We start from the raw sequence: 27,259 nt of genomic DNA, 5'->3' as shown, positions 1-27,259 counted from the left end.
TGTCGCCGCGGCTGCATGTGTCACATCTGTCATACACCTGTGACACATGCAAGGATTGGCTGTTTGTCAGGTTAACAATTCATACTCGCGCAACACTAATCATTATGCCTCGCCCTCCTCATTACAGAAATACACATCACCTTATCTGCTCCATCCCATAAGAATTCAAATTTATACAGCGTTGAGCTAGAAAATCTGCAGAAAAATAATGGTATGGTTAAAATGCTCACTGTCTAATAATTCTGCACTTGATGTAAGAGTGGATCTGATGGACTTAGCCCATCCTTGTGTTACATGTATGGCTATTCATTTACATGGCTGGCAAGTAATACTGAAGGTATAGCCATACAAAACTTTTCCAATGATAAGAGCTGAGTGCATGGCCTATATGTCTCTACACTGACTTGGCACTCTACACAAGGAGACACCCTGTCAGAGGCCTCTCACCTGGCAAAACAGATGTCCTGCTTTACACAGATGAAGGGCAAATACCCTGAAACATGTGTCTAGTTTGGCATCTAACTATCAGTGTTTCCTAAACTCAAGTCCTCACTTCCAACAGGTCATGTTTTCAGGATTTCCATAGTATTGCCCAGGTGAGAGAATTCCTGATGCCTTGATGATACTTCCATCGCTTGTGCAATACTAAGGAAATCCCGAAAACATGATCTGTAGGGGGCCATGAGGACTGGAGTTTGGGAAACACTGCTCTAAATCATGTGGCAAGGCTCGTTAAAGGGTTGATACTTACTTTTGGGATTGCTACATCCAATATGTAGCACTAGGGTTCTAGTCCTCTTCCTCTCTGAAGACATATTTAAAGGGATCTGTCAGCTGATTTTTGCTACCTCATCTGATAGCAGCATGATGTAGGCAAAGAGAATCCAATGATGTATCACTTAGATTATTGGGTGCAGCCGTTTTGACACAATCAAAGCTTTTAGATTTAGAATGAAGCAGAACTGTGAAAGCTATCCCCGCCCACACCAGACTCTGTATATACAATGTCTATAGACAGTGAGCTGCTTATCACGGGGAGGGGGCGTTGCCGGACTAGTGTAGTCCTTTAGTGATAAAACCTACACGGTTAGTAAACTACAGCAGCACTTTGACAAGTGACACATCCCTGAATTCTGTGTTTCAGCCTCTATCTCCTGCTGTCTTCAGATTATGTAGCAAAAACCTGCTGACAAATTCTCTTTATATTCCTAGAAGAGCATTGGATGGCCTATAAGTCTCCTTACACCGGCTTGCTACAGTAGTTGTAGAAAATACATTCTTATAGGAGCACATACACCTTAGGCCTAATTCATGTGGCATCTGTATGCTGTCCATATGAAATGTCAGCCTATTCATTGGTATTGCTGAGTTTGGTTTGAAAATCAGTCCATCCTTTTTTTTTTTTTTTTTTTTTTTGCAGATGGTTAGTCCACAAATTAAAGCAACACTCGTGAAAAGAGCTATAAATTATAAGATGTCTTTGTGCTGATCTAAAAGCAGACCTGTGACCTAGACTTTAGATGTTTGTAGTGTGAACCTGGTGAACCCCGCAGGGTGAACGACTCCTCTTCCACCAGTGGTCGGATCAGGAGTCCTGAAGCTTTACAGACCCTCTCTTTGTTCACAGGGGCGATCACGTCGTGTCAAATATACTTGGCAGGAGCCTATTCCCCTATCTCATTTGAGACACATACATGCTTGACCAAGCCAGGGGTTTGCATAGCATAGCGGTGGGCTGACAGCTCTCTGCGGGAAGGCTCACATGATTATATTGAGGCAGTATTTGGCCATATTACACCGGTAATTCCCAGCCTAACCCCAGGTCTAATGATTCAAACAAACAGCATCATAAGCATGAAACAAACATACTGGATAGAAGCTAAATCATATGAGACCTGTAACCTTCACGCCAATATATGGCAACTTTGCTTTATTTATTTTGAGTAATCTTTATTCAGTTGCTACAATCCATTTCTTTGGTTGATGATACAGTTGTAATATTTATACTGAGCTGTATAGTAGTGGTTCCTATAGTTTTATAAGGTGGGGAGGGATGGTCATCTACATGGACATGATATGTGGATCTGTTTCCATTTCTAATGCTTATGGACAAGCACGGACTGGCCCACAGGGGAACAGGGGGATCCTCCGGTAGGCCTCCCCTGTGAAGGAGTGCTAATGAGCAATGCTATGACCTTGAAGGAGACCTCTGATCACATGCCGCACCAGTGATCAGCAATCTTCACCACTACGCATCGCCTTGGTTTTGTTAGCGGCTCAGCATCTTTACTTATAAACGATGGTGCACTGTATGACGTCCATGTCAAGGATTTAGCAAATTGGAACCTAATATATATGTTCTGTTACTGAAAGCTAGTTATACTAAGAAGCCAAAACCCTTTATTGCATGTACTCAATAGTAATGATACCGGCCGTAATACAAAGGGTCCACACGTACAATTGTGGGACACATATACAGTATATATAAAAATCCATTACTTTCACATGGACAAATAGTCTTTGATGTGTGACAAGTCCACGAGATATCTCTCATGCATTATGTGCGGATTTGCTATGGATTTCACCCTTTGCCTTACAAAGAGTAATATTTGCAATACATGTGGACATGCTGTGAATTTAAAATCCACACAATTTGGTAAAACCTCATTTGTTTTGCTTTAATATGTCGCGGATTTTACACCCTCAAATCCGGATGAAAAATCCAAGTGTAAATATGAGCTTTAAGCAGGTATTCCAGTCTTTTGTAAATGATAAAGGGACTATAACATTTTTTTTTTTATTTAAACAATCGGTCATGTTCTGATGATAAATACAGTTTTCTTTTTTTAAATTTCCATATTACTATCTGTATTAATCAGAAGCTAATGCTGTACGGACCATGGGCTGCATGAATCAGACGCGGACTCCGTTATTGCAACCATCTTTGTTCCAGTCTAAAAGGCTGCAGCGCTTCAGAGAACTTATATCTTCGAAAGCCGGCCAAGGATGAGGCAATCCGGGTGACTAGTCCAGGAGGCAGGTCCTCTTCGGCTTCTCCCCTGGACTAACAAGTCTCTCCCTATGTATTGAGCTATCAATTTAGGAGTGGAGCAGGGAGAAGCTGCCTCTTGGAATAGTTATCTGAGATGCATCATTCCAGGCTGAATTTTCTCTAAAAAGCTGCAGCATTTCACATTAAAATGTCCATTGCCACAATAATGGAGCCAGTGTCTGATTCATGCAGCATGAATCAGCTGTCAGGTTCCCTGTGAACAAGTAAACAATAAAAATCATTAATCTTGCAATTTTTCCACTAGCCAGTAAGCCTAATACTACATTTTCTGTTTTGTAACGATGACTTTTCTGCAGTCTCATTATCTTTACAGGCAGGATTACAATGAATGGTAACCCATCTATATACAATAGATAACACATCATTCACGATAGCTATAGCTCACCTTCTTCCCCTCCCTGCACAGTGATCTTTGAATATACTATTTCTTTGCAAAATAGACTTTCACTGTGAAAATACTCACAGGTATAAATGTGTGATCCAAAATCTGGATATTAGAAAGGATACTAAAACTTTTTAAATGCAATAGAAAGGTTGGATAAGAAAATATAAATTGTATCTGTAAACTCACAAAATGGTTAAAAAGATATAGTACAACAGCAATTTGGATTTCCAGCCCCGACACATGGGTGGTGCTATAAATACAGGCAGCCTCCTAGATTCTGGATTTGGGCAGGCGCACGGTCACTCCCCTCTATATGTGGCGCTGTTGCAGTCTGTCTCATGCACACACACTTCATAAAGAAGTCCTGCAGGAAGCATCTTCTTAAGATTGTCCCAAATGAAGACAGTCAGGTTCTCTACAGAACTGTACAAAAAAAGCAACAAGGTAAATCTCAATTAATAACCAAACCTGGACAAAAAGACCCATAATACTAAAAATAACGTAAATCAGAAAAACCCGATGAGCTGACTCTCCTTTCCCCACCTTCCTTCTATTCTGCTATGATTCCAGTGATGTGTCACTTATTAGGCTGTGTGTTGTTGTTTCAATAAAATCAGTGTTTTATCAGCAGGAGATTATCACTACATCACTAGATGTTTAGTGCCTCCTAGTCCAACCATCCTGCTGCTATTACAACCCATCAACGCCTCACAATTGTACCATTGATTGACGGCGGCATTTATATGGTTAAACAGCAGCGGTCAGGTCGATGTTACAGGCAGATGTCAGCTGTATTCTACAGCTGGCATCTACACAATATAGCGTGGGCACAGTTCCCAAGCCCGCTCTGTATGCTTCGTACATGGGGACCCAACATAGGATGTACTTGCACTCCTTTGTTGGAGAGGCGTTAAACCCATATTGTCACTGGCAACCTATACTTTGCAATTCAAAAATCTACTCCAACACTCACCTTACAACGGTTTTGAAGTAAGGAACGTCGTGGTCCAAACTTTTATGGTCCAAAGGAATCATAATAGCCTCCTGTAGAGGGAAAAACAATCATTTAGTTTTATGAACGTACAGAAACCAAACCAACCAATTATCTAATTCTCTTAAGGTACAACGTATAAGGTCACCTTGTGTGGTGTTGGTGGAGGACACTTGGAGAAGAAGGGCACTAAATTACCATCCATCTACTAAAAAGGTCAACCCAATGGTAGCACTGTAATATGCAACTGATTTTCAGCACGTAAATCAGCAACAGAATGTGGATGTATCCGCACTAAAAGGACAAAAGAAGTAGAAGGCTCTACTGGAACAGTTTTCTACAAGATTTTGGAGATGTCTGGGTGAAATTTTTGCCTATTCATCCAGAGAAACATTTGTGAGATGAGACACTGAGGTTGGATGAGAGGACCAGGCACACAATCTCTGATCTAGTTCATTGCAAAGGTGTCAGATGGGTTTAATATCAGGACTTTAAAAGTCCAGCAATGTTCTTCTACACCAAACTCTCCCAACCATGCCTTTATGGAATTTTCTTTGTGTACTTGGCACAGTCATGCGGAACAGAAAATGGCCTTCTTCAACTGTTCCTTCCAAAGTGTAAGCCACAATAGTCCCAAAAGTCTTGTGCTGAAGAATTAAGATTTCTCTTCACTGGCACTACGGGCTATGGCCGACTCCTGACAAACAGTCCCATAGCATTATACCTCCTCCACCAAACTTACAGCGGGCAAAGTGCAGTCAGGCAGGTAACGTTCTCCTGGAACGTTCTACAACCGAGACTGATCCATCAGACGCCAGATAGAGAAGGACCACGCTGGAATCAGTGAGCTCCTTACCACCGGCCGTTCTGTCACAAATGTTAATAAAGCCAGACGGCATGGCGGGGGGCTGGATGTTATACCCCGGGGGTAATGGGACTGATTAATAACTGTGTCCCAATACTTTTGGCCATGTAGTATATAATATTCCTCATCCATTTTCAATCCTGATTGAGTCAAATCTTTGGCTAATTCTCCTAGGAAATGCTGCGGTGAACGTATGACATTGACCCCAGACCCTTGCAGGACCTTATATTCTGGATGGTCATGGATTAGGTTTACAGGGGTCTTTTAGAGAGGGCTTGCAATGGGCCAGATCCTGGTGAGTTTTGGGTAGAGAACACATAAGCGCTCCTTTCAGGCTCTCAGTAACAAATAAAACAAAAAGCTGAGTTGGAACTTTTTCTTCCCAATATTGGCCAATAACAACAAAGTTTAGATTGACTTTTATGGGGTAGAAGTATTACCCCCAACGTCTGACAGCTCTCAGCCTACTAACATTATCATACATAAAATAAGACTGTTACCTCCATGTATCTCTTCAAGTCTGTCAGATTCATCACCATCCCCGTGATAGGGTCAATCTACAAATGAGGAGAAAAAAGACTTTTTGGTCAAAAAGAATAATCTAGCAATCAATAAATATGTGAGTTAAAGAGTGATCTCAAGGGAAGGAGACCAGTCAAGAGAGTTCTGCTGCCTATAGCACGGGCAACCTAAAACGGGGACGGGCTCCCTCATTGTGGACATCTAGGTTTTACCCTAAAAAACTGGCATCTATCACAGAAAACATAGCTTAATATAATGTGGAACCGGGAAGTGTCATCTGGGCGGCACCCAGCCGGCTTCTCCCCGCCCAGCTTGGTTTGATTGACAGCACTTGCTCTATTTCTATTTAGAGATAGACCTGTCAGTCACGCCAAGCTGGGTGGGAAAAATCCAGATAGGAGCTTCACAAATGATTTTTCTCGCCATTTCCAGGTTCTTTTCAAACCATGGGACTGTTTTATTAAGAGTGGCCTATATGGAGTTAGCTATAGTTTTATAAATGTAGCGAATGCTAGACTGTTTCCTTCTTCATACGACCTGTTGTGTGGTTCACTTTACACCAGTATTTTACACTGTTAACACAATATGAAAAAAATTGTCGCATTTTGCAACTCGCTATGTGAAACCATCATGGAAGACATGTCTCAAAACAATGTTCTCTTTGGAGCAAAATACACTCCTCAACATTGAAAACGCAAACAAGAAGGAAAAGTGGTGAAGTTATGGAGCTCTCAGGATAGATAATCATGTTAATGATTTGCAAGTGATGAAAAATGTAAACATTTTTTTTTCAAAACATCTCGATTTATTCAGTATTGAGTATGAGAGTTACGAGCAGAGGTACAGGTAATTAAACATCTTTGCTGCTATCAATCAGGGTATTATTGGTTGTCTGAGGAATGTTCTGTCGCGTTGAATGCACTTGGGCACTGAAATCATCAAGATCCGCTGCTGGCAGCTCATTTTGTAATTGTCCCACTTGTGCTAGATGGCAGACGAGTCCAGAGACGCTGTAGGCCTTGTTTAGTCCACAGACTGCTCAGAATAGCAAGAGCAACATGCGGTCTGGTGTTGTTGTGTTGAAAAACAGCTCCTGGGACACTTTGGAGAATTGTCCGTACCATTTGTTCCAGAAGAAAATCAATGTAATGCCAAGCTGTTAGTGTATCTAGAACAAAGACTTAGAGGTGTCTGTCTACCGTACATTATGCCCACACTATAATCCCAGGAGTAGGACAGGTGTGACGTTCCATCGTGAAGACCTCCATTTCAGCCTCCATTGCCGTCTTGCTCTGCGCCATGATAACCTTTGAGAGAGGAAGCGTGAGGTCAATGTAGCACCTGTAGCTGAACCCCTGGCTCGTAGCCCAATACTGTAAAAACTCCTGATGGTTTGTGTACATGATCTGTGACACCTCAGGCTTGGTATATGACGGTAGCCCAATATTGTAAAAACTCCTGATGGTTTGTGTACATGATCTGTGACACCTCAGGCTTGGTATATGACGGTAGCCCAATATTGTAAAAACTCCTGATGGTTTGTGTACTTGATCTGTGACTCCTCAGACTTGGTATATGACGGTAGCCCAATATTGTAAAAACTCCTGATGGTTTGTGTACTTGATCTGTGACACCTCAGACTTGGTATATGACGGTAGCCCAATATTGTAAAAACTCCTGATGGTTTGTGTACTTGATCTGTGACACCTCAGACTTGGTATATGACGGTAGCCCAATATTGTAAAAACTCCTGATGGTTTGTGTACTTGATCTGTGACACCTCAGGCTTGGTATATGACGGTAGCCCAATATTGTAAAAACTCCTGATGGTTTGTGTACTTGATCTGTGACACCTCAGGCTTGGTATATGACGGTAGCCCAATATTGTAAAAACTCCTGATGGTTTGTGTACTTGATCTGTGACACCTCAGGCTTGGTATATGACGGTAGCCCAATATTGTAAAAACTCCTGATGGTTTGTGTACTTGATCTGTGACACCTCAGACTTGGTATATGACGGTAGCCCAATATTGTAAAAACTCCTGATGGTTTGTGTACTTGATCTGTGACACCTCAGACTTGGTATATGACGGTAGCCCAATATTGTAAAAACTCCTGATGGTTTGTGTACTTGATCTGTGACACCTCAGGCTTGGTATATGACGGTAGCCCAATATTGTAAAAACTCCTGATGGTTTGTGTACTTGATCTGTGACACCTCAGACTTGGTATATGACGGTAGCCCAATATTGTAAAAACTCCTGATGGTTTGTGTACTTGATCTGTGACACCTCAGACTTGGTATATGACGGTAGCCCAATATTGTAAAAACTCCTGATGGTTTGTGTACTTGATCTGTGACACCTCAGACTTGGTATATGACGGTAGCCCAATATTGTAAAAACTCCTGATGGTTTGTGTACTTGATCTGTGACACCTCAGACTTGGTATATGACGGTAGCCCAATATTGTAAAAACTCCTGATGGTTTGTGTACTTGATCTGTGACACCTCAGGCTTGGTATATGACGGTAGCCCAATATTGTAAAAACTCCTGATGGTTTGTGTACTTGATCTGTGACACCTCAGGCTTGGTATATGACGGTAGCCCAATATTGTAAAAACTCCTGATGGTTTGTGTACTTGATCTGTGACACCTCAGACTTGGTATATGACGGTAGCCCAATATTGTAAAAACTCCTGATGGTTTGTGTACTTGATCTGTGACACCTCAGACTTGGTATATGACGGTAGCCCAATATTGTAAAAACTCCTGATGGTTTGTGTACTTGATCTGTGACACCTCAGGCTTGGTATATGACGGTAGCCCAATATTGTAAAAACTCCTGATGGTTTGTGTACTTGATCTGTGACACCTCAGACTTGGTATATGACGGTAGCCCAATATTGTAAAAACTCCTGATGGTTTGTGTACTTGATCTGTGACACCTCAGGCTTGGTATATGACGGTAGCCCAATATTGTAAAAACTCCTGATGGTTTGTGTACTTGATCTGTGACACCTCAGGCTTGGTATATGACGGTAGCCCAATATTGTAAAAACTCCTGATGGTTTGTGTACTTGATCTGTGACACCTCAGGCTTGGTATATGACGGTAGCCCAATATTGTAAAAACTCCTGATGGTTTGTGTACTTGATCTGTGACACCTCAGGCTTGGTATAGGACGGTAGCCCAATATTGTAAATACTCCTGATGGTTTGTGTACTTGATCTGTGACACCTCAGGCTTGGTATAGGACGGTAGCCCAATATTGTAAAAACTCCTGATGGTTTGTGTACTTGATCTGTGACACCTCAGGCTTGGTATAGGACGGTAGCCCAATATTGTAAAAACTCCTGATGGTTTGTGTACTTGATCTGTGACACCTCAGGCTTGGTATAGGACGGTAGCCCAATATTGTAAAAACTCCTGATGGTTTGTGTACTTGATCTGTGACACCTCAGACTTGGTATAGGACGGTAGCCCAATATTGTAAAAACTCCTGATGGTTTGTGTACTTGATCTGTGACACCTCAGACTTGGTATATGACGGTAGCCCAATATTGTAAATACTCCTGATGGTTTGTGTACTTGATCTGTGACACCTCAGGCTTGGTATAGGACGGTAGCCCAATATTGTAAAAACTCCTGATGGTTTGTGTACTTGATCTGTGACACCTCAGGCTTGGTATAGGACGGTAGCCCAATATTGTAAAAACTCCTGATGGTTTGTGTACTTGATCTGTGACACCTCAGGCTTGGTATAGGACGGTAGCCCAATATTGTAAAAACTCCTGATGGTTTGTGTACTTGATCTGTGACACCTCAGACTTGGTATATGACGGTAGCCCAATATTGTAAATACTCCTGATGGTTTGTGTACTTGATCTGTGACACCTCAGGCTTGGTATAGGACGGTAGCCCAATATTGTAAAAACTCCTGATGGTTTGTGTACTTGATCTGTGACACCTCAGACTTGGTATATGACGGTAGCCCAATATTGTAAATACTCCTGATGGTTTGTGTACTTGATCTGTGACACCTCAGACTTGGTATAGGACGGTAGCCCAATATTGTAAATACTCCTGATGGTTTGTGTACTTGATCTGTGACACCTCAGGCTTGGTATAGGACGGTAGCCCAATATTGTAAAAACTCCTGATGGTTTGTGTACTTGATCTGTGACACCTCAGGCTTGGTATAGGACGGTAGCCCAATATTGTAAAAACTCCTGATGGTTTGTGTACTTGATCTGTGACACCTCAGGCTTGGTATAGGACGGTAGCCCAATATTGTAAAAACTCCTGATGGTTTGTGTACTTGATCTGTGACACCTCAGGCTTGGTATAGGACGGTAGCCCAATATTGTAAAAACTCCTGATGGTTTGTGTACTTGATCTGTGACACCTCAGGCTTGGTATAGGACGGTAGCCCAATATTGTAAAAACTCCTGATGGTTTGTGTACTTGATCTGTGACACCTCAGACTTGGTATATGACGGTAGCCCAATATTGTAAATACTCCTGATGGTTTGTGTACTTGATCTGTGACACCTCAGGCTTGGTATAGGACGGTAGCCCAATATTGTAAAAACTCCTGATGGTTTGTGTACTTGATCTGTGACACCTCAGACTTGGTATATGACGGTAGCCCAATATTGTAAATACTCCTGATGGTTTGTGTACTTGATCTGTGACACCTCAGACTTGGTATATGACGGTAGCCCAATATTGTAAATACTCCTGATGGTTTGTGTACTTGATCTGTGACACCTCAGGCTTGGTATAGGACGGTAGCCCAATATTGTAAAAACTCCTGATGGTTTGTGTACTTGATCTGTGACACCTCAGGCTTGGTATAGGACGGTAGCCCAATATTGTAAAAACTCCTGATGGTTTGTGTACTTGATCTGTGACACCTCAGGCTTGGTATAGGACGGTAGCCCAATATTGTAAAAACTCCTGATGGTTTGTGTACTTGATCTGTGACACCTCAGACTTGGTATAGGACGGTAGCCCAATATTGTAAAAACTCCTGATGGTTTGTGTACTTGATCTGTGACACCTCAGACTTGGTATAGGACGGTAGCCCAATATTGTAAAAACTCCTGATGGTTTGTGTACTTGATCTGTGACACCTCAGACTTGGTATATGACGGTAGCCCAATATTGTAAATACTCCTGATGGTTTGTGTACTTGATCTGTGACACCTCAGGCTTGGTATAGGACGGTAGCCCAATATTGTAAAAACTCCTGATGGTTTGTGTACTTGATCTGTGACACCTCAGGCTTGGTATAGGACGGTAGCCCAATATTGTAAAAACTCCTGATGGTTTGTGTACTTGATCTGTGACACCTCAGACTTGGTATATGACGGTAGCCCAATATTGTAAATACTCCTGATGGTTTGTGTACTTGATCTGTGACACCTCAGGCTTGGTATAGGACGGTAGCCCAATATTGTAAAAACTCCTGATGGTTTGTGTACTTGATCTGTGACACCTCAGACTTGGTATAGGACGGTAGCCCAATATTGTAAAAACTCCTGATGGTTTGTGTACTTGATCTGTGACACCTCAGGCTTGGTATAGGACGGTAGCCCAATATTGTAAAAACTCCTGATGGTTTGTGTACTTGATCTGTGACACCTCAGGCTTGGTATAGGACGGTAGCCCAATATTGTAAAAACTCCTGATGGTTTGTGTACTTGATCTGTGACACCTCAGACTTGGTATATGACGGTAGCCCAATATTGTAAATACTCCTGATGGTTTGTGTACTTGATCTGTGACACCTCAGACTTGGTATATGACGGTAGCCCAATATTGTAAAAACTCCTGATGGTTTGTGTACTTGATCTGTGACACCTCAGGCTTGGTATATGACGTCCAATTTAAATTGCAGTACAGAATGGATCATTGTGAAATCAGTTTCTCCAAAGTGTCTTCAACACGTCAACTCCAGGCCGGATGTTGCTTGTGCTACGATGAGCAGCTTGTGTGGCCTAAATGTGCTACCACGGTCTGCAGCGTCTCTGGACTTGTCTCCCATCGATAGTCATTGGTCGGCAATTGCAATGAAAGCTGCCTGCTATGCAACAATGTAGATAAATGTGCCCTTATATTGCATGCTGTTTATAATGAGGGAGCCTCGCCTTGTGTATTGCCTCCCATGGCTCGGGGAAACATGATTTAATGGCTTCATTTAACTAGATGGACTCACTTTAAAGAGAATCTGTCTGCAGATTTGGCCGATATGAGATATGGTCACCACCTTTCAGCCCTGATATACAGCATTCTATAATGCTGTATATATGCCCCCAACCCAACATGCAACAAAAGAAAAAGACGTTTTATTATACTCACCTGCGAGGCGGTCCGGTCTGATGGGCACCGCTGTCTTGGTCTGGACCATGAAGTATAATAAAAGCTCTTTTTCTTCTCTTGCAGGTCGCATCGTGGGCTTATATACAGCATTATAGAATGCTGTAGATGAGGGTTGAAAGGTGGTGGCCGTATCTCATATAGGACAAACCTGGTGACAGATTCCCTTTAATTATTGAAAAAATATTTGTAATTTTTTTTTAACTTTGGATTACTCGGTCCCTATGGAGTACGTCAGTTTCGAGAGCCACAGTAGTTACATAAGGCAGAACATTACATATGAAATCCCATTACATAAGCAGGGAGGCGACTGTGCTGAGAAATCTGGGATTGTACCCACAAGCTGTGCTGCAAAAAAGAAAAAGATTATAACTTACTTCTCCCCGTACAGTGACGATCACTAGAAGAAAAAACAAGTTACTATTAGTGGGTTACATGTTCCGTATAGCAATATTGTTACCAGATGTGGAAACCATTCCTGCCAGGATGTAGTCTGATGCTCGGGACTTGCTGTCTCATATGTTCAACGTAAAATGTCCTGGTTTCCTTTTCCAACCACCAATATTCCAAAATAAAATGGGTTCATCACTACTCCTCATAACGGCCGAAATTACTGACAGTTTCCTTTCCACAAATCCTCTGCCAACAGTCTCTTATCTAGACATTAACTAGAAGCTCTTTAAACATGTCCTCTAAAAAAAAAACTAAGAAAAAAGTCCAATAACAAAGGTCATTCATGAACTTTTTTTCCTCACTTTACCAGCTCCCTTTGATCTCCCAAACCAAAACAAATTGCTCTCGAAATAAAGCCCCGACCACAGCGGATATTACACAAATAGAGATTAGAAATTGAGCCTCCGTCTTGTTATATAATAGCCGGGATAACAGATTCATTGGTTCGGAGCTATAATATTACGGATCTTGCCTTTTTACTGAAGGTAGAAAATACAACTGTGCCGCCCGCCTCCCCAAAATAAGGATGCAAAGTCCAGGGATGGAAACAAAAAGCCCCATAGATCGCATAAATGAACCCAAAGTGCCACGGTAAGGCACCAGGGCTCATTGAAAATCACTCCATAAGCACATGAATAAACAAAGGAGAAACTGGAGTATACGATATGAAAAAAGCATCAATTTTATTAAACGTTAAAGATAATATCAAGTAAGAAAAATCTGTAAAACAGGACAATGTAGGATTGGATGGTACCCTCCTGCACAAGAATGTAAAGTGCCCAGTGCTTAATAATCACCAAAAATTACGGTATATGACAACATCTCATATCCAAAGTAACAGAGCATGACATCAAAAGAACCCACAATAGGTGGACATACATATAGGAGTAATCACTGGTGAAGGTAGCTAAATATACCTTATATCAAATTATCAAATTAAGTGCAGGGCTATATGCAGTCAGACTTAAGGGCGTTTTTTGGAATGATGTCTTACCCAGGCAAGGTACCAGGAGAGGAGATTGGTCCCCAAATAAGCCCCTTATAGAACATCATGGGCACCATAAAAAGTACAATGCCAGGGGTGTGAAGATTGCAGGTGTCAGGCCTGCCAATGCTAGCACAAACTTCAACTGAATGTGTGTCATCCGATGCACATTCAGCTGAAGTGTATTGCTGTGCAGAGACCCAGCAGCTGATGTCGCCATACAGTACAGACCAAAAGTTTGAACACACCTTCTCATTTAAAGATTTTTCTGTATTTTCATGACTTTGAAAATTGTACATTCACACTGAAGGCATCAAAACTATGAATTAACACATGTGGAATTATATACTTAACAAAAAAGTGTGAAACAACTGAAAATATGTCTTATATTCTAGCTTCTTCAAAGTAGCCACCTTTTGCTTTGATGACTGCTTTGCACACTCTTGGCATTCTCTTGATGAGCTTCAAGAGGTAGTCACCGGAAATGGTTTTCACTTCACAGGTGTGCCCTGTCAGGTTTAATAAGTGGGATTTCTTGCCGTATAAATGGGGTTGGGACCATCAGTTGTGTTGTGCAGAAGTCTGGTGGATACACAGCTGATAGTCCTACTGAATAGACTGTTAGAATTTGTATTATGGCAAGAAAAAAGAAGCTAAGTAAAGAAAAACGAGTGGCCATCATTACTTTAAGAAATGAAGGTCAGTCAGTGCGAAAAATTGGGAAAACGTTGAAAGTGTCCCCAAGTGCAGTTGCAAAACCATCAAGCGCTACAAAGAAACTGTCTCACATGAGGACCGCCCCTGGAAAGGAAGACCAAGAGTCACCTCTGCTTCTGAGGATAAGTTTATCCGAGTCACCAGCCTCAGAAATCGCAGGTTGACAGCAGCTCAGATTAGAGACCAGGTCAATGCCACACAGAGTTCTAGCAGCAGACACATCCCTTCAACAACTGTTAAGAGGAGACTTTGTGCAGCAGGTCTTTATGGTAAAATAACTGTTAGGAAACCACTGCTAAGGACAGGCAACAAGCAGAAGAGACTTGTTTGGGCTAAAGAACACAAGGAATGGACATTAGACCAGTGGAAATCTGTGCTTTCTCCAATAACCCCACGACAGCACCAAAGGAGGATGTCACCCCACCCTAATAGGGACAGGAAACACAAAGAGGTTAAATAGCCCCTCCCTCATCCTCCCTCCAGTGTTTTTCCTGTCCCTATTGGGATGAAGAGGTCATCCAGGGTGCTCTGTGCCGGTGGCAGACACCTGACATACCTGTTTAAGCCGGGCAGCTGGGACCGGGCAGTTTTCTCCCCCTTCCCTGATGCTGCTCCCGTCTCCTCTGGGACTCGGGACTCCTGTCCCCACCGTGTCCGCGCCTGCGGGTAAGGTCCGGTGGGTGTCGGGCTGGAGGCCTCCTCGAGCTCTCCAGCCCTGCTCCTCTCCCCCCTCTAAGCGGCCTCCGGCGGTCTCCGTAGTGGAGCGCCACGTGTGGAATCCCGGAAGTGACACGGTCCGCCGGGAAACGTCACTTCCGGTATGCGTTCCACCCTGGAATGCAAAAAGCCAGGAAGCGGCCGGAAAGTTGCGTGGGACACCGGAGATGGGTCCCTGACGTCACTTCCGGTCTGTTAAAAAAAAAAAAAGAGAGAGAGAAAAAGAGGGAATAAATGAATAACCCCGCAGGTGATCGCAGGTGTTCCTGCTTCACCAAATTGGACCCAGGGGGAGGAGCTACACCACCCCCCTCCCCATGGAAGGGGAGGAGCGCTCAGTCCAGTCGCCTATATAACAGCCCTGGACTGAAGACAGCTAAGGTAGGACCTAATCCATTTGTTTGCTACATTGGATGTCAGAAGTCTATCTTTGCCATGTCTGTGGAGCCCAGCGCGATTCCAGTCCCAGTAAGTCTGGCACTGGGGGTCCTTTCCTAGGTGCAGGTTAGAATTAATATTTAATTACCCTTCTCCCTCTTTTTTAGGGGGACAAGGATCCAGCACCAGGAAATAAATCTAGCCGGAAGTGTGCTATATGTTCAAAAAAACTGTCTTCTTCCAGCAAAAAATATTTATGCCAGAAATGCACAGAAAAGATTATGAGGGAAGAGCAGCCATCCCTTATGGACGAAATCAAAGGGATAGTCTGGCAGGAGATTCAGTCTTCATTGGCCTCCTTTTCCCGATCCACTTCTGATTCGCCTCCAAAAGGCAAAAAAGAGGAAAATTTCCCTGGAAGAAAGAGGAGACTCGGACTCCCAGGACGAGACATTCCTTCCAGAAGACCCTATAGAGGAAGATGAACTTAGTTCAGCAGAGGAAGGTCCGGAAAATAAAAAATATTATTTTTCAATGGAATTTATGGAAGACCTCCTCTCAGCAGTAAGAAGAACGATGGAAGTGGAAGAAGAGAAGCCCACTAGATCAGTCCAGGAAGAGATGTTCGGTGGTCTCCGTTCAAAGAAAAGGGTGGTGTTCCCGATACATAAAAACATTCAGGATCTAATCCTGGACGAATGGGAAAACCCTGAAAGATGGCTGAATACACCAGCGGAAATGAAAAATAGGTTTCCCGTAGATGAAGAAACCGCAAAATGTTGGACCGAGATACCTAAGGTCGACATTCAAGTGGCAAGAGTAGCTAAAAAAAACAGTATTGCCATTCGAAGATTCCTCCCAACTAAAAGATCCTCTGGACCGTAAGATGGACAGCATTCTCAAGAAATCCTGGGAAACATCAGCAGTCCTTATGAATACAAATGTAGTCTCCACATGTGTTGCACGGTCCATGTCAAGATGGGTCAACCAGCTTGAAGAACACCTGGCTATGGGCACATCCAGAGAGGAGATACAAGCTTCCCTACCTTTACTGCACCGACTTCCTGGTGGATGCTTCAGCAGAATCCATGAGGGTAACCGCCAGGGCAGCAGCCCTATCAAACTCCACAAGGCGAGCACTATGGCTGAAATCGTGGAGCGGTGATGTGGCCTCTAAAATAAAACTTTGTTCTATTCCCTTCAAGGGAGAATATATGTTTGGCCAGGCCCTTGACGACCTCCTGGAAAAGGCGGCTGACAAAAAGAAATCCTTGCCTGAACCCAGACACTATAAGAAGACCCCCTTTCGCCCCCCTCGGGAACAGAATCCCCAATACAGGGGGAAGGGCAAGTCCGGTCGATGTAGCTACCCCAAAGGGGGTAAAGATAGAATATTTTTTCCCCAAAAGGACAACGACAACAGAAGCGGTGACGCCAGTGCGGTGGGGGGAACGAATCATGAAATACCTTCCCCAATGGCAAAAGATCTGCTCCAGTCAATGGGTCTTAAATGTAATTCAAGAAGGGGTAAAGATCGAATTCTCTTCATATCCTCCCAAAAAAGTAAGGATAACTCATCTAACCTCTCCAAGATTAAAAACAGTTCTGATGTCCGGCCTAAAAGACCTACTATCCTTGGGGGCTATTTCACCAGTTCCAAAAACAGAAAGATACACAGGCCTCTATTCACGCCTGTTTACGATAAAGAAACCAAACGGCACATACAGAATAAGAATAAATCTGAAACCCTTAAACCAGTACATTGTCTACCGAAGATTCAAGATGGAATCCATCAAATCAGCAGTTCCCTTAATAGGGCAGGGGTATGTGATGGCAACCATAGACTTACAGGACGCATACTATCACGTCCCTATACATCCAACATACCGAAAATTTCTAAGGTTTGCAGTGGTTCAAGAGGATCAGACGTTACACTTCCAATTCAACGTATTGCCGTTCGGGATATCTTCAGCACCAAGAATATTCACCAAAATTATGTCAGAAGTAGTGGCTTCAATCAGGAAAGAGAAAATCTACATCATTCCCTACCTCGACGACTTCTTACTAGTAAGTCCCTCGGTAGAATCACTCCAGAAAGTTCTGCAAAGAACAATCCAGATCCTGACCACCCTAGGGTGGTTGATAAATCATCAAAAGTCAGACCTGGTCCCTGCCACAGAAAAAAACGTTCCTGGGGGTTCTACTAGATTCTGCCAGACAAACCTCCTTCCTACCAAAGGACAAACAGATACTCTTGAGATCCAAGATATCGAATCTAAAGACCCTGAACAGAGTGTCCCTAAGGTCTGCCATGTCAACCCTCGGCTCCATGACAGCCTGCATTCAATCTGTAGCCTGGGCTCAGGCTCACACCAGAGTTTTGCAGACTCACATTCTTGCACAGTGGGACGGATCCCCAAACTCACTAGACAGGAAGATCATGATCCCTCATTATGTGAAAACATCCCTATCATGGTGGCTCAACCCAAGGAACCTAAGAATAGGGGTTCCATGGTCTCAGTTCCCTCTGGTAACAGTCACGGTAGATGCCAGCAAAACAGGATGGGGAGCCGTTGTTGCTCAAACCCCCTTCCAAGGGGTCTGGACAAAAGAAACCAGCAAGAAATCCTCCAACTTCCACGAATTAAAGGCAGTGGAGGAAGCACTCAAGATATCGGCTCCAATCATTACGGGCAAACACGTAAAAGTCTACTCAGACAACATGTCTACCGTAGCTCATCTATCTCATCAAGGTAGCACATGGTGCGAGAATCTAAAGAGTATCTCGGCAAGAATATTCTTCTGGGCAGAAGGACATCTTCGTTCCTTATCAGGGTTGCACATAAAAGGCTCAGATAACACCCAAGCCGACTTTCTGAGCAGAAGGAATATCCATCCGGGAGAATGGGAGCTGGACTCAGACATTTTCCACATGCTGACCAAACGATGGGGTCGTCCGGAGGTGGACCTCTTTGCAAGACGCCAGAACACCAAAGCAGAAAAATACTTCTCCCTAGATCCAGACGACGCATGCCTGGGGATAGATGCATTCGCTCACCCATGGCGTTTCCATCTGGCTTACGCCTTTCCCCCAATTCCATTGCTACCCAGAACCTTACAGAAAGTAAGGACCGAGGAGGTCAAGATAATCTTGATAGCCCCGCTTTGGCCCAAAAGAAGTTGGTTCTGTGCACTAAACAATTTAAGCATAGAGGGACCCCTCATTCTACCAGCAATCAGAAACCTTCTCCATCAGGGTCCAATACTCCATCCAGACCCAGAGAACCTCCATCTAGCAGCCTGGCTTCTGAATTCACAATCCTGAAGGCTAGAGGGCTCTCAGACCGAGTAATTCAAACCCTACAAAAAAGTAGGAAGCAAATCACAAACTCCATATACAGCAAGATATGGAAGACCTTCCTAGCATGGTATAAGCCAAATGTACCAGATCTTCGGCATCCTGACATGACCCAGATCTTGGATTTTCTACAAGAAGGGCTGGAGAAGGGTCTTAGACCCAGCACCCTCAAAGTTCAGATTGCGGCACTGAGTATCTACTTCGACCAGAGCCTTGCCGAACACCGATGGGTAAAAAGGTTCATGACAGCAGCTACTCGTCTGCGTCCCAGAATAATTAACCACGTTCCCTCCTGGGATCTTAATATTGTCCTTAAAGGTCTGACACTACCACCATTGGAACCTTTGGCCTCAATAGAGCTGGATAAATTAGCTTGGAAAACAACATTTCTAATAGCAATTACCACTGCTAGAAGAGTAGGAGAAATCCAAGCCTTCTCAGTGAATGACCCTTATCTGAGAATCCTGGATGATAGGATTATTCTACAATTGGACCCATCTTTCTTACCAAAGGTAGTCTCAGACTTTCATAGGTCTCAGGAGATAATTCTGCCTTCCTTCTGTCAAGACCCAAAAAAATAAAAGAGAAGAAGAATACCATACTTTGGATGTAAGACGGGTTGTTCTTGACTACCTCCAGAGGACAGAGGCCTGGAGAAAAGATCAGAACCTCTTTATTCAGCCATTTGGTCAGAACAGAGGGAAAAAGGTCTCAAAGGTTACCATCGCTACTTGGATCAAGAAAGCAATTGTGGAATCATATCAGATCCAAAATCTCTCACCACCAGAGAAACTGAAAGCACACTCTACAAGAGCCATGTCCGTCTCCTGGGCAGAAAAGGCTAGCGCTTCCCTCGAGCAGATATGCAGAGCAGCTACACGGTCTTCGGTCCATACCTTCACCAAGCATTACAAACTAAACTTAATGTCCAATAAAGACTTGGCCTTTGGGCGGAAAGTGCTTCAGGCCATTGTCTCTCCCTAAACATGAGTCTTTGGTACTCCTCCTTTGGTGCTGTCGTGGGGTTATTGGAGAAAATAGAATTAGACTTACCGGTAATTCGGTTTCTAATAACCACCACAACAGCACTGGTAATTCCCTCCCAGGCTTGGTTAGCCAATCATTTAATTTGAATAAATATAATTTGAAGCATCCATACTTGTGTGGTCCTTTACTGGAGGGAGGGGCTATTTAACCTCTTTGTGTTTCCTGTCCCTATTAGGGTGGGGTGACATCCTCCTTTGGTGCTGTCGTGGTGGTTATTAGAAACCGAATTCCCGTTAAGTCTAATTCTATTTTTGTCTGATGAGTCCAAATTTGAGATCTTTGGTTCCAACCACCGTGTATTTGTGCGACGCAGACAAGGTGAACGGATGGACTCTACATGCCTGGTTCCCACCGTGAAGCATGGAGGAGGAGGTGTGATGGTGTGGGGGTTCTTTGCTGGTGACACTGTTGGGGATTTATTCAAAATTGAAGGCATACTGAACCAGCATGGCTACCACAGCATCTTGCAGTGGCATGCTATTTCATCCGGTTTGCGTTTAGTTGGACCATCATTTATTTTTCAACAGGACAATGACCCCAAACATACCTCCAGGCTGTGTAAGGGCTATTTGACCAAGAAGGAGAGTGACGGGGTGCTACGCCAGATGACCTGGCCTCCACAGTCACCAGACCTGAACCCAATCGAGATGGTTTGGGGTGAGCTGGACCGCAGAGTGAAGGCAAAAGGGCCAACAAGTGCTAAGCATCTCTGGGAACTCCTTGAAGATTGTTGGAAGACCATTTCCGGTGACTACCTCTTGAAGCTCATCAAGAGAATGCCAAGAGTGTGCAAAGCAGTCATCAAAGCAAAAGGTGGCTACTTTGAAGAACCTAGAATATAAGACATATTTTCAGTTGTTTCACACTTTTTTGTTAAGTATATAATTCCACATGTGTTAATTCATAGTTTTGATGCCTTCAGTGTGAATGTACAATTTTCATAGTCAAGAAAATACAGAAAAATCTTTAAATGAGAAGGTGTGTCCAAACTTTTGGTCTGTACTGTATGTGTGACTGGGGTCACATGGCAGTGATGTAATGAGTTCCTGTCGCTTGCACGCTGAAGTCAGCTGCTGGCTTCTGAAGAGGACGCCGAACAGCAGATAGAAGGGGTATATATTTGTTTATTTATATGTATTAAAGAACAGTGGCAGGATGGGGGATATATACCAGGATGGGGCCAGGATGACGGACGTATATGTATATATATATAAAAGAGAGAGAGGAGAGAGGAGAGAGGAGAGAGGAGAGAGAGAGAGAGAGAGAGAGAGAGAGAGAGAGAGAGAGAGAGAGAGAGAGAGAGAGAGAAATATAATCAGGATAGAAGTGGGGGGCCTTCCAAATTTTGCACCTGGGCCCATCGGACTCTAGTTACGCCACTGTACGTGACAATGACATAGAGACTCAGAAGCATTTATTAAAATGATTCCATCTGAAAATGTCTTATGTTTTGTAAGCAAATTGAAATTTAGATAATATCATAATAGTACAAGTGAAGAGAAATAACTTTGTGAACGTATCTAAGAAATATCTGCTTCTTTTCTTATCGGTCACTTTTTATTTCCTGCATTGATCATTCACTTTCAAACGTTTCTCAAATCTGTCTACAAATCCGTCTGCAGAAGGGGACAAATTATTATTATACCTGACTATAAAAGCCTATGGAGGGGTGAAGGGGGAGAAGCTGGAAATTAACGAAAACAGAAAAGTAATCCAAAACCAGGAGTGGAACAGTTAAATACTGAAGTGGTGACGTGTTTCTATCACCCACTCCTGGTTTCGGCTTACAAATACTGATGTAAAAAACTGACCAAATGCTGAACGTGGACTTTGCAACTGTTTCTAGTGCAGGGGAATGAATATTATAAATGCAAGATATACTATATGTACACACATGATGGCTTATTCTTAAAAGTCACCCTGGCAGTGCAGTAACACTTTAATCATGTGCAAGGTTTGCAAGCTCATGTGTTAAAGGGACCGTACACCACATTAGATAAAAGTTGGTAGAGCAGACCGCTTTTGTTGGGACCAGTGAAAAACACGTGTAGGAGTATGGGGGTGTTGTAACTTTCCCCAAGATGGCAGGTGTCTGGGGGAAGAGGAGAAGGAGGAATGGGCTTGTTGGATGTCTGCATAGGAAGTAATGTCCTTACCTCTGTAGTTGTGACCATGTCCATTAGGATTGTTACACTTGCCAAAAATCTTTTTATTTTCCTCATTGGTTAGAGAATTGCTGTGAGAGAGAAAGATGAAAAAAATAGATGATCAAAAATCATACATTTCAAAGCGCTGGAGAGTTCTGGAGTGGCCAGCAATGAGTCCGGATCTAAATCCCATTGATCAACCATGGAGAGATCTTACAATTGCTGTTAGGAGAAGACGCCTTCACATATGGGAGACCTGGAGCAGATTGCAGAAGAAGAGTGGTCCAAAATTCTATATGAGGGGTAAGGAGCTTGTTGATAGTTATAGGAAGTGATTGATTGCAGTTATTTATTACAAAGGGTGCAACCAAATATTGAGCTGAGGGTACCAATACCAGGCACCGGCCAATCAGAGGTCAGCAGCCGACATCAGCGTCCCGGCACGGACGCACATAACATCATTGCTAAGCGCCCCGGCTGTGGAGGAGGAGGACGCTGTTCGCAGAGGGAGCGAGGTCAGGTGAGAAGAATTTCTGTATGAGTGTAAAGAGCAGCAGAATGTGGGACATTGTTACAAGAAGGGGACGAGGATAGAGACATTACTATAAGATGGGAACAGAATGGAGACAGTATTACCTGACAGGATAATATTACAGGATTGGGGACATTATTACAGGATACGGGACATTATTACAAGACAGGGACGTTATTACAGGGTGAGTGACATTATTACAGGACGGGGGACATTATTACAAGTCAAGGGACATTATTACAGGATGGGGGGCCAGAATTACTATATGGGGCTAATTGTAAAACTATATTACTGTATGGGGCCGATTGGGGGGAGGGGGTAAAAAACATAAAAACATTTAAAAAAAAAAAGTAAAATAATGTAATATTATTTGGCCTTTAAAAATGCTGTTTTATGTAAAATTGATGTAAAAAAAGGGCTGTACCATAACCCATAAGATAAACACCATTAAAAAGAATAAAAAACATGCCCAAAAAAAAGATGATGATCAAAAAGTCATATAGAAAAGTAATGGTATAACTGAAAATGTCACCTTCTCCCGTAAAGAACGAGGCCCTTCATATTCATATGTGCGGCCCATTTTCCCGGCCGAGTTTGAGACCCCTGCTCTATACTATTATAGAATTGTATTGTATAAAGCATTGTTAGGTTAAGTGCACACGTAGTGTTTTTGATGTGTTTTCGCTGCGTTTTTTTGTCGCGGAAATGCAGCGAATACACTTGGTAATGGGTCTGCCAGCTATTGCAATGGTAATCCTGATGTGCTGTGCACATGATGCGGAAATTTCCGCTCAGGATTACCATTGCGGAAAAAAACGCAGCATGTCCATTCTTTGCAGCATTTCCCGCCCACTGACTTTAATTGAACCGCAGAAAATCCACAGGTATAATATTTATACTTGCGGAATTGCTGCGTTTCAATTACAAACAATGGGCTGTGGAAACGCTGTGGGAACGATGCGAGTGGTACCCGGGTTGGCAGAGGAGGACTACTACTCCTCTGATCCGACCGCCGCTCCCGCTGATAACAGCAAGAGCAGCACGGTTGAGAGGAGCAGTAGTCCCCTCAGCTGAGCCAGGAACCACTCGTGGCAAAAAAAGAAAAAAAAAAAAAAAAAGTACAAAAAAAAACACTATATTCACCTGTCCGGCGCCCCCCGGTGTCCTCCTGGTCCTCGGGGATGTGATCAGGTCGGCGGCCGGTGGATGGCGGACAGGTTGATATGGTTGCTTATTTTTTTTTTAAATATTTAGGCTCTGTGCCCACGATCCGGACGTGGCGGACGCATATTTTTGGCTGCGTCCAAAACGTTGCATTCTATTGAAAGCAGGTAAATGCACATGTGTTCACTAAACCATGCGGATTTACCACATTCTATACATTCTAGTGGTCAAATTTCTGTTGCGGAGACTAGTGAGTCCACAAGAGAATTTGACATGCTGCGGTCCTGAAAGATGCGGCGCATGCCCGTGGCCACAGGTGATTCGCAGCCTCTGATGCACACATAGTGGACATGGGATTTCTAGAGATCCCATCCACTATGCTGTAACATCTGAACGCTGCGTGTTTGACGCTGTATAAACACGCAGCGTCAAACCTGCAGCGGCTCCTGATCATGGCCACATACCCAAACTCACCTGCAGCATGTCAATTTCTGTAGCGGACACGCTAGTCTCCACTGCAGATTTTGACCGATTGAAGTGTCATTATATGCGGTGGATTCACATGTACCGACAACAAAAGTGCGGCATTAGAACACCGCGTTTTGGACGCAGCAAAAATACGCTGCATTCAAAGCGCTGCTTGTTGCTGATCGGGGGAGATAGTGGCTAACGAAATAGCTGTGAGTGGTTAATAATAGCCAGGGGCCATGTTTGCCTAATGGCACCTTCCTAGGCTAAAAATAGCAGCTTTCAGCTGCCCCAGATATTACATGAATGGAAATGCTAATGAAGATTGGGTGAATGGGACTAGCTGATACCCAGGTCTTTTGTTTGGTGATGACAAGGTGTCAATCAGACTCTTTCATCACCAAACCTAATTAAAGTAAAGTAAAGAGTTAAATAAACACACAGACACAGAGCAAACACTTTATTTGAAATACAACAGACACATTTTTTTAATCATTTAAATTAACCAATATACTCACCCCAGTTCTGACGGTAATCCAAAAAGCAATGTCCCACCAAATAACTTTATTTAGCTCCAAAACGCATTCATTGATGTACAAAAATGCATCAAAAACACGTGGTTTTTCTGCAGCACTTTTCCTGCCAAGGAGATGCAGAAACGCTGCGGAAATTTCTGCTTCAAATCCTGAACGTGCGCACATAGCCTTATGGTACATTATATTACAGGATTTGTAGTTATATTATATGTTATCATAAATAACTGCAGATAACAGTGCTGAAGTTGATTTCTTATTCGTCCAGTTTCTTATTAGGCAATTTTTTTTTTTTATTTTTTTTTTTTATTTTTTTTTTTTTATACAGGTTTAACAACAAAAATAAAAAATCACAATAATAAAATACAAGGCAACGAGGTGCCCTGATGTGAACACACTTAAAAGCAGTTACAAAAATTCTAAACATGGACATCAAAGTGGGCACTGAAGGGCGTTATTGAAAGGGTTAGATGACTTTGGGCCACTGATCTCACAATGCAGACACACAGATAGTGATGCCCCACATCAAATTCAGGTCATTCCAGTCTGGCCCAAATGGGTTCTGGGCATCAGAACTGGCATCAAAGTGGGCAAACAGTCGATTTTAACAATCTCAATAAGTAACTGGTGTTTTTAAGTAATTTAAAACACTAGTTTTTGCTATTTGCCCACTTTGATGCCGGTTCTGAACCCATTTGGGCCAGGCCGGAGTGACGGGAATTTGATGCGGGGCATCACTATCTGTGTATTGGGGATGTGATATGAATGGCCCAAATTTAACCCCTTAAAAACACCAGTTACTTATTAAAATAGTTAAAAATTGACTGTCTTCCCACTTTGATGCCAGTTCTGATGCCCAGAACCCATTTGGGCCAGACTGGAGTGACCGGAATTAGATGTGGGGCATCACTATCAGCAGTGTGAGATCAGTGGCCCAAAGTCATTTAACCCTTTCAATAATGCCCTTTGGTGCCGGTTTTAGAATTTTTTGTAGGAGCTTTTAAGTGTATTTACATCGTTGCACCTCGCCGTTGTATTTTACTATTGTGATTTTTTAATTTTTGTTAAACCTGTAAAAAAAATAAATAAATTAAAAAAAAGGCGAATAAGAAACCAACTTCAGCCCCGTCTATAGATATGACATGTTCTATAGTATACAGTGTTGTTGGACATTACAATGTATATATTATACTGCTCTGCATAATACCGTAATATGCAATAGTAAATAATTGTAGACATGACATCATGTTCTATAATATGGAGAATTATTGTAGTGCATTGTGATGTAATTATCTGAGCTATGACGTCACGTGTTATATGGACGTGTTACAGCCCATCATATATCTATAGCCAGTCAGTGTCGCACTCTATGGTGTACACGGTGGATGGCACTGTGCGGCGGGCAGCCCGGAGCTCACTCACCAGTGCAGCCGGTGGCAGGCGCTGAAGGCGGCGGTGCGGGCGATCTGGATGACTCGGGGCCGCTCTCCGGTGCTGTCTCCGTTCTCCATGCTGAGGCTGCGGGTCCGGGAATAGCTCTGCTCCTCTGCCGTCTCCTGGATATGAGCGGCCGGGGGCAGGAGGGACGCACGTCAGGGGATTGGCAGCAGCGCTGGACGCTGATTGGGTCGCAGCAGCTTCTTCCCATTGATGTCAGTGTTTAACACCATCCATGCCGGGGGGTGGAGGGCATCTGAGCGATGGATGTGAAGGAGGCTGCAGCTGAACGTGTCTCCAGGATGTAAGACCATGCTGGGAGCTGGAGCTCAGATGCTCAGACTGCATGCAGAATAATCAGGATACAGACTGCTGCACCAGGAGCCAACCCTAAATAATACAGGAACACAGAGGCCATATACTACTGCCATAGAGTGCTCATCCAGTGCCTCCAATAAGGGTCCACATAATACCACTATACAGTACCGTATAATACTTACATAACATGCTCACAGAATACCACCAATAAGGGTCCACATAATACCACTATACAGTGCCATATAATACTTACATAACGCTCACAGAATACCACCAATAAGGGTCCACATAATACCACTATACAGTACCGTATAATACTTACATAACGCTCACAGAATACCACCAATAAGGGTCCACATAATACCACTATACAGTGCCATATAATACTTACATAACGCTCACAGAATACCACCAATAAGGGTCCACATAATACCACTATACAGTACCATATAATACTTACATAACGCTCACAGAATACCACCAATAAGAGTCCACATAATACCACTATACTGTGCCCATATAATACTTACATAACGCTCACAGAATACCACCAATAAGGGTCCACATAATACCACTATACAGTACCATATAATACATAACGCTCACAGAATACCACCAATAAGAGTCCACATAATACCACTACACTGTGCCCATATAATACTTACATAACGCTCACAGAATACCACCAATAAGGGTCCACATAATACCACTATACTGTGCCCATATAATACTTACATAACGCTCACAGAATACCACCAATAAGTGTCCACATAATACCACTATAC

The 27,259-nt window shown here is 43.1% G+C and overlaps 1 protein-coding gene across 1 annotated transcript; it reads right to left on the bottom strand.

Annotated features, from left to right (window-relative positions):
- Positions 1–1,915: 1,915 nt before the first annotated feature.
- Positions 1,916–26,327, bottom strand: LOC141173663 (6-pyruvoyl tetrahydrobiopterin synthase-like). The gene is made up of 6 exons (XM_073657971.1): positions 26,142–26,327; positions 22,032–22,111; positions 12,598–12,620; positions 5,815–5,871; positions 4,432–4,502; positions 1,916–3,881 (listed from the first exon to the last, which is right to left on the bottom strand). The coding sequence occupies exons 1-6, from the start codon at positions 26,228–26,230 to the stop codon at positions 3,758–3,760; spliced, it is 444 nt and encodes a 147-aa protein (XP_073514072.1). The 5' UTR covers positions 26,231–26,327; the 3' UTR covers positions 1,916–3,757.
- Between the last annotated feature and the right edge of the window lie 932 nt (positions 26,328–27,259).

This window comes from Phyllobates terribilis, unplaced genomic scaffold (genome assembly GCF_046119375.1).
Source record: "Phyllobates terribilis strain yellow unplaced genomic scaffold, ASM4611937v1 Scaffold_13__5_contigs__length_258822181, whole genome shotgun sequence".
Classification (NCBI taxonomy): Eukaryota; Metazoa; Chordata; class Amphibia; order Anura; family Dendrobatidae; genus Phyllobates; species Phyllobates terribilis.
The sequence above is the reverse complement of the archived record's forward strand: the minus strand, read 5'-3'. Positions and strand labels throughout refer to the sequence as shown.

What these genes read in the sequence shown, in the direction of transcription:
- LOC141173663 (XM_073657971.1), bottom strand. Translation starts at nt 26,230, where the DNA reads ATGGAGAACGGAGACAGCACCGGAGAGCGGCCCCGAGTCATCCAGATC. An exon ending in ACATGGTCACAACTACAGAG is followed by an intron (nt 12,621 to 22,031) that starts GTAAGGACATTA and finishes TTTTTCTTCTAG; the next exon opens with TGATCGTCACTGTACGGGGA. An exon ending in ACTTGAAGAGATACATGGAG is followed by an intron (nt 4,503 to 5,814) that starts GTAACAGTCTTA and finishes TTCCCTCTACAG; the next exon opens with GAGGCTATTATGATTCCTTT.